Raw genomic sequence first — 20,598 nt, forward strand, 5'->3', positions numbered from 1 at the left:
ATAGGTGAAAACTGTAATAATTACCCTGTAAATGTTTCCTTTAATACCAGCACAAAGCAGCTTTTTTTTTTTACTTATAAATATAAAAAACTGCTTTACGAAATACTTTTTATTTGGTTAAAAATAGAAATCACAGTTGGTGCGATCAATTCAAACGTTGGAATAGATTTCCTAAAATCAACCCAACTGATTAAATATGTAAAAAGTCCTGCAGAGCTCTGGAGTTGATCATTTCAATGATTCACTGAGTAATTCATGAACAGAAGTTCTGCATTCAGAACAGACAAAGGGTTGAAAGACATTAAAATAGTAGGGAAGATGTTTCAAATGATGGAAAATGGGTTAGAGGTTAGTAGTTAAAAGGATCAGCTCACCTGAAGCTCTCCTGTTTCAGTGGAGAGAAAAACACTGGCAGACTGTGGAAAATGAGAAGCAGTCACTGACAGAGGAGGATCGATAAAGCGTTAGGAAACCTCCAGGAGGAGGGAAGTACAGAGAGAGGCAGGAAGGAGGGTAACAACCTGAGGGAAGTCCATGAAAACATACTGATGGAGTGACTCATGTAAGAAGATGAAGGCAGTCCTTCAGGAAAGTGAAAGAGGAGAAACGCGGCCCACTTCACACTGATGGAGGAGCAGCAGAGATTGATCTGCGGGCGCTACCTCATCTCCGAAGCTGCAGCCACTCTCACTAGAAAGATTGTTTATTTACATTTAGCAGTCATGGAAAAGAAGGGATGCCCCGTCTCTTTGTTAGGTTTCAAAGCACGACTGCAGTCTTCAGCCAGTATGAGTACCTTCATGAAGCAGACAGAACTGTTGATGCAATTCAAACTAGATCATATTCATTCTCAAAGTCCAACTTCTTGTTCTGTACTTTGTAACAGTCTGGGTCTGAGCACATTTCATCCCTTGTGCAGAAGGTGGTGGAATGCACACTTCCCTTCATTTAACATCCACCAATAAATCGAAGAAGAAAGGTTCCTCAATGGTCTGTCTTGTAGAGTACAATGTTTTCTGCAGTTTGATTTACATCGTCATTTAATTTGGGTCACAACTTGAGTGGATACGGACTGTCTGCAGGCAAGATATGGGCAAACCTGTACAAGTCATGAAGGTGGCTCACATAAAATATCAATGTCGTGGACCACTTGGCTCACATGCATGTCATAGGTACGTGTAACTTCACTTTATCCTTACGAATACTTCATGATTCACTTACCACATGCATGACAATGGTACATTGCATTTTGATGACGTCGCTTGAGGTACGATCTATAAGGAAATTGAAAGATGCGACCGCTCTCCTTCACGGGCCCGAATGACCCAAAGACATCACCCGTACAGGTCAACTTCCTGTTTGAGTGCATGTGACTAAGGCTTAATGGAATGGAGAATCCCATCAGCAAAAACCAACGTAACTCTGGGGTTCAACAGACTCGAGTATGGTACTTGCTGTTTGGTGTGAGTGCATTTCTAAAGTCCATGGCAGAATAAAGGCCCGTTCACATCGGGACGAATTTCGCCGGCGATTTTCGCAGACGTTTAACGCCTCGTGACTAAACAAAGGGCACCAATGAGAGTGTGCACACCGACGCGAAAGAACGCCACGCGACAAAGCGTCAAGAAAAAAAAACGCCTCGGGGTTCGTTTTTTTTTTTTCGACGCGTCGCGTCGAAATCTATTCGACCAATGAGAATGGCGCTATTGCACACGTGTCTGGAGCTTCTGAAGTTACAGTAAAACACAACTTGGGGGCGCTCAAACACAAAACTGCCTTGCTGAGCACACATACCAGCGAAGAAGATAGACGCCAAGTAGCGTCTACACTGCCGCGAAGAAATAATGACGGACATTCTTAAATATCTCCTTACCAAGTACCAGTTGGAGCTACTGATGCTTGAAATATTCATGTTTTCTTTGTATTATTCTGACAAGCGCGTAAATACTTGCTATCTTCTTCTGAGTGAAAAGCGACTTTAAGAAGCGTAAAGTTGCGCAGCGCCACCTTGTGTACAGGAGTATTTCTGTTTACATTAAGCGCCATCTAATGTCAGGGAATGAAATTGCATGTTCGCTCGGCTCACCGTCAGTGAAAATCGCCTGGGTGTGAACACAAAAAACGTGGCGAAAAACGCTGGCGAATAACGCCTGGCGAATATTCGTCCCGGTGTGTACGGGCCTTAACGGTTTGTACGAGCCAGGACAAACTGGTCACCAAACAGTTCATACACTCATCATTGCCTCATAGTTTGCACCATAGAATGAAAACCATGATAATTTAGGGCAGAACTTTGTAAATGAATAAGCTTGTTGGTTTTACTTGATATCAATGATAAAAATATTTTCATATTAAGTTAAGCTGCAACTGTACAAGGGCTCTAAGCACTTAAGAACTGGTTAAAATGAAAGGTCAATCTTTCTGTGTCTGCATCATCCATCTGTGGGGGGGGGGGGGGGGGGAGGGGCAGGATCACTGACTGAAGCATCAGCTTATTGTAGAGTGAAGTAAGAAAATGTACATTACATTTGAACTTCTGTAAATTTTGCACTAACAGTTTTCAAGAGTAATGTTTTAAAATTCTTTGGGGAAAAAATGGTTCAGACTAGAAACTCAGAGAGAGTTGGAAAAAATAAGTATGTTGATTAACTCCTTCATGATTGGCTTTATTTCAAATTATCTAAAGAAATATTCTTCAGTGTTTTGTCAGTTCTAGTAATGCTAAATTAAGTGGAGTCCTGGATTTAATGGTACGTTGTGAATTAGTGACATACAGCATGAAGGAGTTAAGAGTTCATATAAAAGAAGTAAATACTGATAATGACGGTGTGCATTAAAAGTGAATAATTGGTGAGATTATTTTAGAAAATGGACACATGACATTTGCTGGTCAGAGGGTGTTCTGCTGTGAACCGCTGCTGCTGCGGGCTTAAGACTCCTTTCTTGCTCTGTAGGAAGCAGACCTCACAACCACGGCTGCAAGACCGACATTTATTTTCTCCCAGCCGCTCTGACCCTTAAGCTCGTTTTCAACACGGCTCTCAACTTGATCTCTGTCAAGCAGAATCGTAAAAACATTTCATGGCTTATTCAATAATTTAAAGGAGTAGAGTAGTGATGTAGAAACAAGGCTGGAACCCCGTTCACACACTTTCAACAGAGACTGGAGGTGGCAGCACACAGCTTTGAACACTTGTATGAATGATTACAAGGACCTTTCATTATTGAACAACTTTTAGAGAAAAAAAACCAAACGCCTACAGAGGAAAACATTTGTCTTGTATTTGGACTGATTTGTATTTAGGAGCACTTGTTGTTACGACTTTAGAACATGTAATGTATGGGAGGACATCTGCATTTTGGGGAAGTTTTAAAAACGGCAGCCTCTCATAACCATGCACTGATGCTGGTGAGACCTGGGCCGAATACAAATTCTTCCTCCACTCCTACGGCTCGACATCCCTCTGCCGCGAGGGTTAGCACTTACAAAAACTATTTCAGACAAACATACCCCTCGAAATGCCCCTACAATTGGAGGAGGAGGAAGAAGCCGTAGGGGGAGGCGAAGAATTTGGGTTTGGCCATGGTTTGCACCATATGAACCAACCTTAAGACTGGCTCTTCAGGAAAAAGACCACGAATGCACTAAGGCAAAACTGAAGAAACTTCAAGAGTATTTTACTGCAACAGTTTAATTTAAATAAGAGTCAACATAATGTAAATCGTCCTCCAAATGAACCTCGTCTACATAGGAAGCGAGCACCAATTGCTCGAATGTATAAAGAGATTTCTTTGATTTGTTAAATACTTCAAGCTGCCATAGGATTGTCTTGGCACATTTAAGGTTACTGTTTGTTGCACGTTTCGCCAACTTTTGTGATATGTGTATTGCACAGCTTAATATCAAGATAATCAATTTGGCATTTATTGTGGAGGCCTACTATGAGCCCAGTATTTTCCAACCCTGGTCCACAGGGAACACCGTCCTTGTATTTTTTCAATCCTGCTTTTTTCAAAGGCAGGTGTGTTTAAAAACGGCATGGTTGAAAAAAATACCAGGACGGTAGATGGCCTACAGCAGTGTTTTTCAAGCTTTTTTGAGCCACGGCACACTTTAACCTTGTCAAAAATCCCGCGGCACACCAGCATCCAAAAAAAAAAAAAAAAAAAAAAAAAGGAGAAACTCAGTCTGTATTGATCTACAGCCCCTCTGCAATCTGACATGCATTTTTTTTGTAATTGTAGCACAAAAAGCTGGAAGTTGCAGCTGTTTTTTCTAAAAGATGTAATAAAAGTTAAGTTAAAAGATTTAAAATCTGTTTGTGTATTCGTTGTGGTTTCAAGACATCAAAAGAAGACTCATTCTTATCAAAATGTCTTTAATAGAATCAAATAAACACAAAGAAAAAAGTCTTTTATGTTCTTTTATATTACTCTTTTATATCTACTCAGTGTTTTATCAGGGCCTGTTTGGATGAACAAAGGGCTGATATCCTGGAGATCAGTTAATGAGGGCAATTTCCCACGGCACACCTGACCATCGCCCACGGCACACTGGTTGAAAAACACTGGCTTACAGGACCAGGGTTGGGAACATTGACTGAAAAAGAGAACTGGACTAAGCAACTATGAAGTCACCCACAAAAAAACGACTTTAATTCCGGTTCCAATGAAATCAAGTCAATTGAGTCGCCATATTACTGTCAGTAAGCAGTGATTGGTCAGAGTCACTGAGTCCAAATTTCTATAGCAACCACTCTGGCCAATCAGGAGTGAGGATGTTAGACCATCACATACCTACCACTGAAAGTGGGCTTAGGAGATTCAAATGCTTTGAACGTTCAGCATGATACCACGTACTTCTATTAAGGCATCTGATTGGTCAGGTTATAACTTAAATAACTTGTAATAAAGAAAAAAATATGAAAAAAAAGGATTATCAGGAACATGTTAAAGTAGCAAAGCAAGAATGGTTATTTTGACATATTGGACAGAGTAATAGCTGTTCATTTCTTTATTCTAGAAGTCTATGAGATTTTTGGCTTCTTGAAACCAGAGGGCACTTCCTGTTTGGAACGTGAGGGGGAGGGGTCACTCAGTCCAGTTTATTTATACAGTGAATGGTTGGGAAACACTGTGCTAACCAAATTTCAGTCAAGGATCAAAGCACTGAAGCAGACCTTCAACAGAATCAGACTAAAGAGGGTCCAGGCGGCATCATTTAACCCAACAAGATCTTGCTTTGATCTTCTGCCACGGTTAAAGTTTGTATAATGGATGTCATGTAACATGCTGAGATGGGTGAACAGCAAACACCTTAACACCATGTCATCTAAATGTATATCCTCCATGACATCATGAAGTCTAATAATCTATGTATCCATGTCCAGGGCAGTCCTGCATCATTATCTTAAAAATAAAATATATGCAAACTTCCAACATGAAGGACATCACTTCAGAAAACTGATTAGAGCTTCTCCTCCTGAACTAACTTCACTCCTTCACGTTCTCCCACTTCCTCCTCCCTTCTTCCTCCCTTCTCTGTCTAAAAGTGATCCTCACATCCCATTGCCTTCTCCAGTCAATGAATTTCATCATGCAGCGAGTGTGTGTGCCGGTGTGTGTGTGTGCCGGTGTGTGTGTAAGGAGGAAGCAGCAACGTGATTGTTGCATCAGTTCCAGATTTCTAAGAATAGAAGAAAACAAAAAAATAACTGCATGTGGAGAAGGAAGAGTCCAAAACAGCAGATGAGGCACAACAACACGGCTCTAGATATGATCACATGACATCGCCTCCACAAACTCACATTACAGGAGCTGAGAGAGATTCTTTTTTCAGCTTCCAGTGTTCCAAAAGACCAGTTTGAATCAGAGTCCAGGTTCATTTTAGAGCTTCTAGTCATTGTGCAATAACTCCTGAAACGGATCTCTGCTCTCATCCTGAACGCTGGATTTCCATTCTGTGCTATTTTTACAGGTGCTAAGCTCTCAGGCTGCCTGTTTTAGCGTGTGTTTTAGCAGCTGCAGATTGGTGCTTCACTGCTGGACTGTGGGAGCCTGACATGCTAATGGAGATGAAGATGGAGGATCAGAGGAGATCTAAATCATCTGATGCAGTTCAGCTCTTTTTCTGTGGTTTGAGCTGCCGCTTGAAGGTCAAGAGATGATCGAACAGACTCAAAATCCTTCATGACTCCGTCTACCCCAAACACAAAATCTGATTCAGGCTATGTTGCAAAAGTTTTTTGACTTACTTTCACTTACTGGTTCTGATATTTTTGTTCTCCCCTTAGGGCTACCATCAATTAAGTGACACACACCCACACACACACAAAAATCAACAGCTTTTGGCCAAAGACACCTGTTAACTCAGTCAAATTCATACATATGAAGGACTTTCCTCTACTTCAATTCAGCCTTTTAAGACTTTAAATCTCCAAATCAGAGGTCCTTTCTGACTTTTTTCCCAGATTGCTTTCAGAAACCTTGATTTGCATCAGGTGAGGAGCTGACACAGATGCACGACTTCACTGCAGGTCTGAGTCAGTTTTACAGAAAGATGAAGGCTTAAGAGGAACGCTGTCAACCTTTCTGAGAACTGTTTTCAAGCAGAGCTGAGATTTGAGGATATTTCCATCTTAAAAAAGGGGAAAATGTCACTTTTCAAAAAGGAAAAAATAAAAAATAGATTTTCTATTAAAGCTGGAGCTTGGCTTGCTACTCCAGCAACCTTTTACATTCAATTCATCTTTTGAAGAAGAAACTACTCATTACCAACCTACATCTATCAATCAATTCCTTGCCTTTTTGCTGGTCCTTTTTGGTTGTGACAAAAAAAAAAATCCTCCACTTCCATCAAATCCTTTCCTCTGTGTCCTCAAGCTAATTTCAAACATGAACGTCATGAGGGCGGGGCATCTACAAGTCATTCAAAATCATTTAAACCATGAGTGAATACTCGATTCTGATTGGCTGCTGGGTGTGATACCACACCAATAATGCACACCTAAAAAAGAAGTTCCTGTCACATTGACTGAATCACTGCACTGGCCTTCATGAAAGCAACTGTCCAGCGTGAAGCGGAGGACGGTTCAGGCTTCCACGTCATCCGTTAATTTCTGATAATGCACACCGCATCGTGCATTATCCCTTACTTAATGTCCTCCTCCTCTCCACCCATGAACCTCCTCTTTGGTCTTCTTCCAGACCTCCTTCCTCATAGCTCCAGCCTCAACATCCTTTTACAAAACATCATCACTTTTCCTCATTTCAACGGGTCCAAACATATCCTTCTGCTTCCCTGCATGGATCTCCAGAACATCTACCATGATCTGTTTCTCTGATGGATCCATTCCTGATTCATCTTAGTCTCTTCCAAAGAGAACCTCAAAATCTCCATCGCTGCAACCTCCAGCTCTGCCTCCTGTCTCTGCATCAGGTTGTACTCAGACTGGAAAAATCAGATAGTCAAGACCAAGTCCACTTAATTTGGTGAAGTGGACTTTCCTGCTCCGGACCAAATCTTGTAAACAAAACTACGTGACTAAAGATCTCTTCAGCAATTGGCCAGGAATTATGAGGGCGGAGCAAAGCAGCTAAAGGCAGAATTTATGGAAGTCCTGCGCTTTGGAGTCCTTGTTGGGATAATTCACTTTTTCAAACTTTATATTTCCCTGACCATTTTGAACATCTATCAAAGTCGGGTACAACACCTTTTACTCTTTTGGTGCAGCGGAGGCATGCTGTTTACTGGCAAGAAGACGACAAAGAAGGTACGCTGTTAAGTGTTTAAGACGTATAGATTGTCAAGAAAACAGTGAGAAGCAATGTGTATCACTTTCAAGGAGCCTGCATTCATCTGACCACATTTCAACGAGTTGCCGTGTCTCATCGTTGTGGTGTCATGGCATTGTTTTAAGAGAATTCTGCTAAGGAAGCTACAAGGTAGCTTTTTGGATGATGTCACAGCAGCGCCGGGGGCGTCCCGCGTAACGAGTCCCAGAAAAGCATGTAAAAAAACATTTTCAGCCGTGTTAAAATAAACATTCTAACAAATACACAGCTGGAGCCTTTTTTCTGTTTGATAACACAACAATCCTTGAGAGAACATCTTCATGGATCTTCTGTCCAAACTTTTATAACCGTTTTCTGTTTTCATACACTTGATCTTGCTGACCGTGACTTATCAATCATGGGGTGCCTCAAGGATCTGTTCCTGGTATGTTTTGGATTCACTACGGACAGGAAGTTAAACCTTTTCTACTGAACTACATTCTGACACTCTTTGCTTCAAGTCTTATAGCTTCCTTGACGTCGTTACTGTTTTAAAAGTTCAAGTTCCAGAAAGTAAACTTCACAAAAACCGGAAAGTTGGCTTCCCGTTTGAACGCTGAAGTTTCACGACCTGAAACAAAGACCTCTGCTTTGTGATAGGAGCAGCGTGGAATTAACCAGCATCTGCGCCAACAGAAAGGTGGGAAAAGATAATTAGATCAGTTACACTGAAGGCTCAAAAGACACAAAGTTAAATCAACACCTTTGTGAAGCGGCTTTCACTGCAGGATGCTGCATGAATCTATAAAACAATCATCAGTTTAGCTGTGATTTACAGCGACAGTGATGCTGTGGAGAGGAGCTGATAGCAGCAGCAGGCGATGCATCATTGCCGTCTTAATGAAGACATCTTCTGCTCCGAATGACTTCTGGCTTCATATCAGAGTTTTGCTGTCGACCTTTTCCCCCTCCATGGTAAGTTTTATGGAGATGAATAAAAACCTGTCTGCTTGGCTCCCCGCGAAGAGCTCCCTCTGCTTCTAACAGAGTTTTATCTGCAGCGCTGATGTGTTTGAGCGAGCTTAAAGCCGGGAAGACACCGGAACCTGCGGGGCGGCCGGGCGTAAAAGCTGAAAGAAAGGTGCTGGATTTCTGAGAGTTGCTGTGAGGAAGACGGGGGATTTTCATGGATCGGAGGCAGAGGAAGAGCGGGAGGAGGGGAGGTGACGCAGGCTTCCACGCAGGGTGCTGGCCTACTTTTTAGTTTGGCTGGTGTCTGGCTCAGGCTTCCCCAGATCTCTGAGCTGCAAATGCGTCAGAGGAGGGGGGGGGGGGGGGGGGGGTTGTTCTCCAGCATCAGGAAGCAAGACTTCAGAGAACTCTGACTTCCTTAGTGATTCTGACATTCCAGAAGAAACCTCAAACAATGAGATTACATGAGGAGCTACTTTTGCATTTTTACAGACACAGCGGAGGTTGAGATGCTGTTCGACCCCCGGGAGCTGTAAAAGGCTGGAGGGGGGGGGGGGGGGTGTCGGGCACTGACCTGCAGGAACATATTTCACAGCAGATGTGGCGTTTCATCTCTATCGAGCCGAAAGTGAGCAAAGACAGTGAGACACTAGGATGCAATCATCTGTGAAAAACGGCTCTTCTGAGAGAACGAAACACATATCCAAACACACAACTACGCACAACTACACACAACCACGAACACTAATTAAAGTGATGAAATGAAGCCAAATCCCCAATAACACCTCCATTGTGAGGTTGTTTCCTCAAATGCGAGGCCTGTTAAAGGCTCAAATGCAATCTGTGATGGAGTCAGATTCTTGGTGTTTCCTGCCGTCATGGTCTTCAGAGAACCTGATGGGCACCTTAGTGAGTTCCACACTGAAGGATGGAGAACATCCACTCAGGATTTTGAGGGCTGCTTCAAAACACTTCAATCCTCACTGGTGGACACATGGCGCTCAAAGTTGTTTTTACAGTCAATGACTTCTTAGATGGTGTAGTGGTTCGCAATCACAGCTAGAAGACCCTGGTCTGTATACCAACTGGTTTCTTTCTGTGTGAAGTTTGCATGCGTGGGTTTTCTTCATGAACTTCTGCTTCCTCCCACACTCCAAAAACATGCTTCGTGGGTTAATTGGTTGATCTAAATTGTCCCTAGGTGTATATGTGATTAAGTGTTTGGCTCTGCAATGGACTAGGAACCTGTCCAGGGTGTACCCAACCTTCACCCAACAGTAGTTGGGACAGGCTCAAGCAACGCCCCGACGCTGAAAGACATTCAGCGGCTTTGGAAAAAGGATGGACTTCCTAGAGAGATTAGAATGCCAGAGGAACCTAAAACTCAACTGCCCTTGAGGATTAGGACAGAAGATGAGGATCTGATCACGTTAGATGCAAAGTTTGACACTAAAAATCAAATGCTCCATCTTGCATGGCGACACATTTCAGGTGCAGTGCGGACCAATCCAAAACAATACCAAAGTGTTACAGCAATAATCCCGCTGTAACAGTACACCCCGTTTTATTTAGTCAAACCTGTGTGTGAGTCAGCCTGCTGTACTCAAGCAGAAACTCAATAAGGGATTTAATTATATCTGCATGTTCATGTAATTTAAACCTTAATCAATGAAAAGAGCAGGAGAACGGGACTGTAAAACCCCTCAGCGACATGCCGTGACACCTTTACGGCCTTCATCAATCCACGTGTTTACAGGATGTTATCAAAGTGGTGAAACGTTTCTCACCAAAACCAAGGAACCTGAGGAGCAGGCACACGTGAGCAGGATTAGAGAGAAAGGATTCAGTGTATAAGTGGAGATAATTACTTTTACTTAATTAAAACTTTAATGTTCCAGTTCAAACTTTAATAAATAATCCCAAATAGTTTTACTGATCAGTTCAGTTTAGTCAGCCTGTCCTTGTAGGAGAAATGTGTTGTTCTGTTTAAACCACGACATGGATTGTCACAGCCAAGATGAATCCCAGCTCTGATGGTTACTCAAAACTCCATGAGATCTCCTCTTCATCTTCCCTTTACCCGGTGTCTCCTCCTCCTCCTCCTCCTCCTCCTCTCTTTGCACTCTTTCACTTCAGCTTTACATTTTTGACGTCTTTCTTCTCTCACAGTTCTCTCCTGTGCTCATTAAACAGAGCGAGCCGCTTCAGTTTGTCCTCTTTGCAGCAGCGATCCATCATCTTTACTCCCTAACTAACTTACAAAGGAGCACACACACACACACACACACACACACAGTTGTGCATAGACTCACAAACACAATTAGGGGTAAATATGACTTGTACACCCACACGCAGCACATTAATTCACAGCAGCAGAGAGAAAACACACAAAAACTGGAAGAATACAGAGACATGAAGCTTCACATCTAGATCTGGACTATAACAGACAGCAGAGAACAAAAACTGAAGCTGCAGCACTTCAGATGCTGGAGGAGCAACAAACCAGATGAAACCGATCTGATTCAGACTGCTTCTGCCAAACATGGGAGTTCATCAAACTTTGATCACGTTAGCTTTGACGGTAGACGATGCGACAGCAACGTGAAAAGAAGAGATTTGTTCATATTTAGAACATCACCTTTTCTAACAGCTTATACTCACGATGTTGGGTCTTTAAAATAATTTTTAAACCTGTTTGGGTTTCGATAAATGAATGTATATTTTATTGTATACCCCCAGTCGGTCTTCGACCTCCCCATTCACTTCCATAAAACGCTGCATGGATGTAAATTCCCAGTGAATCACCCACACCACCGCATGGGTTTTTGCAGCAGATTGAGTGAGCAGCATCTTCATCCTCATCCTCATGTGTTGCTTTAGGAGTGAGAGTGGGCGTGCCGCAGAAAGAGCTGCTCACAGAGGCGGCTTGTCACAAATCGATGGCTGCAGTTTCATGAATATCTGCAACTTTAAAAAGCTGTGTGAGATGCAGGAAGTTTGCTCTCACACACAAGCCTGCAAAGAACAAGAGGTCAGATCTTGCATGAAGTAATTGAGAAGAAAGATGCTTGCTCGAGCATATAATGCTGCAAGAAGAAAGAGGATCGTCAATGAACATGGAAATGCAAAAAGAAGCTTAGAGTTTTGTTCTCATAAGGAGGAAAACAAAAGTAGGGCATTTTTTCTTACGCACAGTTCTGCAATAAATAAGCAGTTGGTTCTCATGCACAGAGAGCATGAGAAAGAACTTAGTAATTGTTCTTAGAGACTGGGATGTACGACAAGAATTTATACAAGAAAACCAGAAACCATGGAGCAACCATCACCCATTTGATTTATTTGGGAGAGTTCTCTGAAATGAACGTCTATCAGCAGAAATATTCTTCTGCATTGAAACAAGATCTTACTGATTTTAAGTAGTAAAAAGGGAAAGACTTACATTTTCTGCATGTTTCTTTGTTGGCTTTTTTTTTGCTTCACTCGTGTTTTTAGTTATTGATTATGTCTCAAAATAAATGCCACCATAAGGGGGCCCAGTCCAGCGTTCACAAGAGTGTACTGGTGGAAATTGAACTGTTAGTGGAAGAAGATGAAAACAAGTTTGTAGGCAAAGAGAGAAAAGAAAAGACAGGAGTGGAGAACCTAGAGCAGAAAGTTTAAATATAGGAATTATGACAGAAACACAAAAGAGTTGTTTGACATGAAAAAAGAACGGCAGAGAGTGAGGATTGGATCAGACTTAAATGGACATGTAGGTGAAGGAAACAGAGGAAATGATGAAGTGATGGAGAAGTTTGGCGTTTGAGACAGGAATGCAAAAGGACAAATGGTGATGGACTTAACGTTGGGACAAAAAAAACATTTATTCAGCCACCAATTGTCCAAGTTCTCCCACTTAAAAAGATGAGAGAGGCCTGTAATTGTCATCATAGGTAAACCTCAACTATGAGAGACAAAATGGAAAAAAATCCAGAAAAATCACAGTTTGATTTTTAAAGAATTTATTTGTAAATTATGGTGGAAAATAAGTATTTGGTCATCTACAAACAAACAAGATTTCTGGCTCTCACAGACCTGTAACTTCTTCTGTAGAGGATCCTCTGCCCTCCACTGGTTTCCTGTATTAATGGAACCTGTTTGAACTGGTTATCTATATAAAGACACCTGTCCACAACCTGAAATGTCACACTCCAAACTCCACAATGACCAAGACCAAAGAGCTGTCTAAGGACACCAGAAACCAAATACCGTAAATTCCGGACTACAAAGCGCACCCGATTACAAGCCGCACCTACCCATTTTCACGTGTAAAATTAGTTTTATACACACACAAGCCGCGTCAGAGTACAAGCCGCGCATGTGTTAGGCGATATTGTCGTCCTGACAGATCACGGCCAGCATCCCAGAGTGAGTGCAATTCATTAGCACATTGTGGGTGGTGCCAGTTTTGCCTCTGGCTCATGTATTTGAGTGTATCGACATCTGTCAAACAGCATGGACCTATATTCTGTTCACAAGTTCCTCAGTTATGGTGTTTTTATTTCATTTTTTTTTTACTTATTGACAATCTAGGTATCATACATAAAATTACAAACAGTAACCATATAATCAACATTACATCCCTCAGTTATGATGAGGAAATTTACATCCGCGATTCCACATTTCCCATGAGTCTTAGGGGCTAAAGGCGGAGCCAATACCCGGCTCGCCATACTGTTGTACTTGTTTAAGAATGAGTATCAGCAGTGCATGGAGGGGTGAACGGGTAAAGCTCTCCTTCCGCTTGTGTCGCGGCAGCGTTATGGGAGTAACAGGGCTGGTTAAAAAACACACCGGTAAAATACAGCAGCGGCGACTGAAAAGCGCGCGCCTCAGCGTGATACGCGCGCCTCAGTGCGGCGCGTGCGTCAGAATTCAGAAGCCTCTGCGCTCCGCTCCCGCCCCGCGCGCTCCTTGTCTCCCCTTCCTATCTACTCCGACACCTCTGGCCAGGGCTGCTTCAAGGAGGAGCACTTCGTCCCCGTTGCGCCGGTGGACGGAGCAAATCGTTTCTGTGCAGAGCAATCGGACTTAAAACTGTACGTTTTGTGTATGAGGGGCGGATGCGTTGTTACGTGTGGGAGCCTTCAGACTGCCATCGGCCCCGCAGCTCAATCAGCAGGAGAAGATGTCTCCAACTCACACGGAGGCTGTGAGTTTTTCAAAGCAAAATTCCGCTTTTACGGTTTCCTTAGAAACCGTAAATGGAGTGTAAATTCACTCCATGCGCTGTTCTCTCCGTCACGCAGCAAACCGGCTTTTCCAAACCCGTTGGTGACGGTGGACTTTTTTACGCTGCTTTTAACGATTGCTTTTAACTTGAAAGCTTCATCATATTGTAGCGGCGATCACGTGCACGTTGGGTCTAATGGCCCCAAAGGATTCTGGGATGCGGCCGGGCATGCGTGTTTCATTTTGTTGAACCATGACTGAAGTGTCTAAGACCTGAAGTCAAGTCCATGCTGTTTGGCTGCTTAGAGGTGTGTTGAATATAAATGTCTTGTGCTTGCTGTTAGATAAAGAATACAAACTATTCACTGAGGTCGAAAGTACGTACATGGCGGCCGCTAATTAAATCCATAAATTAGCCGCGTCACTGAATAAGCCGCAGGGCTGTAAACGCAGGAAAAAAGTAGCGGCTTGTAGTCCGGAAATTACGGTAGTTGACCTGCACCAGGCTGGGAAGACTGTATCTGCAAAAGGTAAGCAGCTTGGTCTGAAGAAATCAACTGTGGGAGCAATTATTAGGAAATGGAAGACATACAAGACCACTGATGATCTCCCTCCATCAGGGGCTTCCTGCAAGATCTCACCCCCTGGGGTCAAAATTATTACAAGATTGAAGAGCAAAAAGCCCAGAACCACACTGGGGACCTAGTAAAGGAACTGCAAAAAGTTGTGACCAATGTTGCAAAGGCTACCATCACACGCCGCCGCCGGGGACTCAAATCCTGCAGTGCCAGACGCTAAAGCCAGAACATGTGCAGGCCGTCTAAAGTTTGCTAGAGATCATCTGGATGATCCAGAGGAGGATTGAGAGAATGTCCTATGGTCAGATAAAACCAAAATAGAACTTTTTGGTAAGAACTCTACTTCTTGTGTTTGGAAGAGAAAGAATGCTGAGTTGCATCCAAAGAACACCAGACCTACTGTAAAGCATGGGGGTGGAAACATCATGATTTGTGGCTGTTTTCCACCAAAGGGACCAGGACGACTGATCCATGTAAAGAAAAGAATGAATGGAGCCATGTATGGTCAGACTTGGAGTGAAAACCTCCTTTCATCAACATAGAAGATGAAACATGGCTGGGTCTTTCACCATGACAACCATCCTAAACACACTGCCCGGGTAATGGAGTGGCTTCCTAAGAAGCATTTCATGGTCCGGAAGTGGCCTGGTCAGTCTCCAGATCTCAACTCCATAAAAAAATCTTTGGAGGAAGTTGAATGTCCATGTTGCCCAGCAACCACCCCAGAACATCTCTGCTGTAGAGGAGATCTGTATGGAGGAATGGGCCAAAATACCAGTAACAGTTTGTGAAAACCTTGTGAAGACTTACAGAAAACGTTTGACTACTGTCATTGCCAACAAAAGTTATAAAGAAAAGCCATGAGTTAAACTTTTGTTATTGACCAAATACTTATTTCCACAATAATTTACAAATACATTCTTTAAAAACCAGATAGTGATTTTCTGAATTTCATTTCTCATGTTGTCTCTCATAGTTGAGGTTTACCTATGAATTAAATTTACAGGCCTCTCTCCTCTTTTTAAGTGGCAGAACTTGGACAATTGGTGCATGACTAAATACTTTTTTCCCTGCTGTATAGAGAAGGAAAAATGATGTCAGGATTCCTGTCATTTCCTCGTGTGTCATTCTATCTGCATGAGCTGGTCAGAGTTTCTGACTCCTCAACTAGTCCCACCTCCCACTCACCTGCAGCTAGTTTACCCATCACAATGTCAACAGCAACAAGATCCAGTTCATTCTCCCACTCAGGGCCAGATTGTCAGTTGACCTCTCGCTGGTTCCTCATGCCTGTCTGTATGTCAATCTAGCCTACCTGATGTGTGTGTGTGTGTGTGTGTGTGTGTGTGTCTATTACTAACCAAGGCATAAACTTGGACTTATTGAAATTAAAATTGAAGAAGAACTTTTCCCACATGTGTGCTCCTTTGAAAGGCACATGGCCCGCTTGGACGCTGGTTTAAAGATGAGGTAAGCTGAGGGGAAAACCTCTCAAGAATTGTCTAGACTTGTCTTTTCTGCTCATCTTCCTGGACTTGGCTTTAAGGTCAGAGATGCAGATCAATGAGCTCCATTTGAATTAAATCAAATAATCAAACTTTTTTTGTAGCACACTTTTCCAACTAAAGTAGCTGAAAGTTCTTTAATAATAAAAACATTTTTCAGTTTTAAAAAACAAAAGCAAGACAAGAACAAGAACGAAAATCACAACCCCCCCCCCCCCCCCCCACACACACACACACACACATAAGGAAGCACAGGAGGAGCATCTTGCTCAAAAGGAAAAGGCGCCTGGGACGGAGAAGGCTAAAAAGACTTCAGCTGTCTGGTTGTTCATTACACGCCATGCTGCTATTGCAAGCATAGAATTCATAATACCAACTAGAGCTGTAATGACTCAATTTAGCAACATTTCAACTCACATGATAGTTTGTGGTTGTCGATCCGATTCATAGTCGATTTTGGTTCATTTTGAACGATCCTATTCTCTGACCTAAATGGATCCAGATCATCTTTATCCAAAACTTCCAGCAGTGAGACTCAGACAGAAATTCCTGCTACTGAACAGTGAAGTTTTCTGGATTCTTGGATTTCTTCCAGATCATCAAGTGTAAATAAAATCTGTGTCCAAACAAACAAGTAAACTAGAATGAATGTCAAATCCATTCACATGTTAGTTTGCTAAAGTTCACCACTGTTGTTTTTCCATCCAAAGAAGCCAAAGGGAACATTCTTAGAACATTCTAGACACTGGATGGTCACATGACTTTATTCAAAGTCTGTCCACACATTGAACTGGAATGATGGACAGATCTGTTTTAATGACATCACGTGTGTGTTTTCTGCTGTGATGCACTTGGTGTTTTTACGTTACAGTAAATTAAACCTACCATGACTCAATCCAAATGTCGCCAAATATCAATTTATGTCATTATGAAGCGATTCTTTTTGATGGTTTAGGTCGATTTGATTCCATCAACAACTTGTCAGGTCGATCTGGTTGGATAATAGGAATATCAATTAATCAAAAAAATCGTTACACCCCTACTACTGGAATAGCTTTGAATTCAGAAAAATCTGTAATTTTGAAAGAGTAGCACAACTTAATTTTGTCACCTTGAGTTTACTTCTTGTGTTTCTCTGGCGGTAGATAACCAGATCAGAGCATTTACTCTTCAAAATAAAACTCTGACTTAAAACAAGTCTCGCTTAACTTTAGTTGGTCAAGCTCAATTTGGGGCAAGCCCTGTCCCGATCTGTCAGTGCCCTCCTGAACCACTCTAATATTATACATCAGTACTAAGGTGGAACCAGAACATAACTTTCTGCAGCGGAATCTCTTTAGACCACGGGTCTTAAACTTATGGAGAAATCTTGTGAGAGCCGCCATCTTGAAACTCTGCTTTACCCTTCAGGTCACACACTGAAGAAATGATTTTCTGTCGTTCAAGAAAAATTATCATGAAAGTTTTTCAAGAGCAAAATAATTTAAGAAAACATTAGAATTTTTATAAAATAAGAATTCTTGGTAAGACCTTTTTTCTTTCCTCACTGGCAGTTTTTTGTTTGCTAAATGAAAGAAAATCTGCTGGTGGCGCAAGACTTTGACTGGTTTCTAAGAGGCCTGTTTTTGCAGTGCATGACTGTGGCCAGGTGACCACACGCTCTAAAAACCATCCAAATGTTAAACCAAGACCAGACCTGCGTCTTTAAAAGACCATCTCTATGTTGATTAGGAAAATGCATTCCTCTTTGTGTGCATTTTGTTTGCTGTTTTTAGTTTTTGTGCAAATGTGTGTTTAAAGTGGAATATAACCAGAGAATGCTTTGTGTCTGGTTTACCTGAACATACACTGACAGGTGCGAGTCTGCTTTAAATACAGACAGACAGACTCTCATCCTTCCGCTGGGATTGGCTGAGAGGCTTCTGGTGCATGATGGGAACAAAGTGAGCAACAGTGAGGTGATTAGCTCGGGTCGTCTCGATAATGAGACCGAGTGTGCGCAGGACAGGTGGTCAGTCAGCTCACAGGTGTTCATCTCCATACAGGCCAAGTGTGTGTGTGTGTGTGTGCGTGTGTGGACACACTGCCAGCTCCACACTTTGGGAAAAACCTCAAGTTTTTTATTGTGTGCGTGTCTGTCACACCTGTCTCTGTATCAGCGCCAGTGCCTGCCTTCCCTCCTCCATCAGCCGCTCCACACTTTTCGGATCTTCTACTTTCCTGTTGGCCCTAAAGGCATCGCGCACCCGCCGCAGCGCGTAGGTCCTGCAACACAAAAACACACTTCAGCTCCGTTCCAATCCATTTACAGAGAAAGAAAAATCAGCAATAAGAGGCACGAAGGGAAGACATAAGGTAATAAAAACTGTAAATATGTGCTGCAGAGGCGCTGAAAGCCTCCCAGGGCTTTAAGAGAGCAAACAACCGACACACAAACACATGAACACCACAGGTGTGGAGCTGGACGGGGATGGAAAACCTACAAAAAGACAAATTAGTGCAGATGAGAGCAAAGCAAACCCAAGGGCAGTTTCATGAAACAAACAAGATCGGTGGAAGAAAAGGTAAACGTCTTTTCTATGGATCGCCTTTGAAAAACAAAGCGTCTGACTGCAGTGACAGCAGCTCCATTCTTAACAGCAACAGCATAGAAAAGGTCCGAGTCCCTGCAGCGGTTTGAACACCATCAAGGTTCAGATTAGTTCTGCTCTGCATGACATCCAGGAAAATAAGGATGCAATACCCGTAAATACTGTAGGAGATGAACCCAGCAGCATTAATGCCAAGATTCTTCTTTGGTGAATTTATCGCAGGATAAGAGTCGATCACACGAATACAGAGCTTACTGCCGGATTTCCTGCATGTCTGTGGTTTATATCAGCTGGTCAAGTCATTTTGAAAGATTCATTTCCCCTTCAGGTCGTGTCACACAGCCACTACGAACATTTAGCGCATTTTCCAAGTATGAAATGGAGGTCTTTTGGGATGCATGCGTGACATACGTAATTCATGAGTATTTGTTGCGTTTATCATTCGTCAATCGCGCAGATATCCGTTGAGGGTTTCGGCCGATGGGTCTTTACGTGAATTCGGTTTTGAGCTGTTCAAAATTTTCGGTTGGTGGAGAATTATGCAGTTTTCGTGTATTGTACGTAGTTTATATGCAATTATTATGCAAATCTTACACAATTAAGTGATATAGCGAGATGCATACACAAATTTGTGGCTTTCCACGACCAATCCACTTATTTTATATCTCATGGACTATTTTTACGCATGTACCACCGACGTATGACGTTTATAGACGGCACACATGTCACTTCCCGATCTGTGATTGTGAGTGTGTGTCTGTCTCTGTGTGACCCTGCGATGGACTGGTGACCCATCCAGGGTTTGAGATTACAGGGTGCAGCTCACCTTCACCCGACACTAGCTTGGATTGGTCCCGGCAACCCCAAGAGAGTGTGGTAGAAAGTCGGTAAGTTAGGGGGACAGCAGTTTTCAAGGTTGGCGTTTTCAGTAGTTGATTTTTTGAATTGTAGCGATTATTTTTGTTAAATTCAATCTTTTCCATACTATGAGTGGAACAGAAGTCTTCAAATGACAACCACTTCTCCAGACTTCCGTGTGTGAAAGCAAACCAAACCCGATAAAGTGGGGAGATTTGATAACATTCCTGCCCATTCCAATTACTACACAGGAATGTCCCAGATAGAAAAAAAGCAGACAAAATTTTCTAGAAAACAAATCCACATTTAGCCAGTCACACAGTGGAGCTTTTGTCTTTTAGATTAATACTTCACAATAGCAGCAGAAATCAGCAGGATTTTCAGCCTGCACAAGTTATTAATGTTTTTTGTTTGGGAAAAGATTGGTGGCTGTGTTTTTCTGTCATCTCTGAGCCTTTCATTCCTTTTTACATGGATAAGTAAATACATGTAAATCATGATATTTACTTCGGTAACACCTTTTCCCTCCTTTTATGTCTTTCCTTCCCTTTCTGCCTTTCTTCATGTGCCATTTCCTTCCTCTGACCTTCTCCTCAGTCTGAACTCATCTTCCTCATATCATCCTTCATCACTCACGTTAATCAGTTCTGCTCCGACTTTACTGGTTCTGTTTTACATGCCGAATGAGGCGGCTCTGACAGAACCAGGATGGATGGACCTCCTGTCAGAGATTTTCCTGCCAGCTGTGACGAACCATCAACTCCTCATCAGCGGCTCCTGCCAGGAAACATCAGTAGTTGTTCATCTGTTCTCTGGCTGGAACCAAAACTCCATTTCCCACAATGCAGCTGGGTTTATTCTGCTATGGCTCAGCTTGCAAAAACAGAATTATGATAGGATTAATAAGAAGCGGTGGTATGAAGCTGTGATTATCGGCTAAATGAGCAGCAACTCCTCGTGCTCCCCACACAAATGACTTTTTCATGAAAGCTCTGATAAACTAAAACCGTTAGCTTGTGAGCAAAACATCAAAGTCACTGTTCCGTCATTCAGCTTTTCTGGTCTTTGTTGATATACCTATTCTGAGCTCATCACTCTGTAAAGGCTTTT

The 20,598-nt window shown here is 42.5% G+C and overlaps 1 protein-coding gene across 1 annotated transcript in view; it reads right to left on the minus strand.

Moving 5' to 3' along the window:
- The window catches only part of lyrm4 (LYR motif containing 4), a 42,063-nt gene that overhangs the window by 13,022 nt on the left and 8,443 nt on the right, over positions 1–20,598 (minus strand). Inside the window, exon 2 of the mRNA XM_004080814.4 lies at positions 18,184–18,304. Within this exon, the coding sequence (XP_004080862.1) occupies positions 18,184–18,304 (121 nt within the window). The remainder of the gene's footprint in view (positions 1–18,183; positions 18,305–20,598) is intronic.

The sequence above is a fragment of the Oryzias latipes genome, chromosome 20, assembly GCF_002234675.1.
Source record: "Oryzias latipes chromosome 20, ASM223467v1".
Classification (NCBI taxonomy): Eukaryota; Metazoa; Chordata; class Actinopteri; order Beloniformes; family Adrianichthyidae; genus Oryzias; species Oryzias latipes.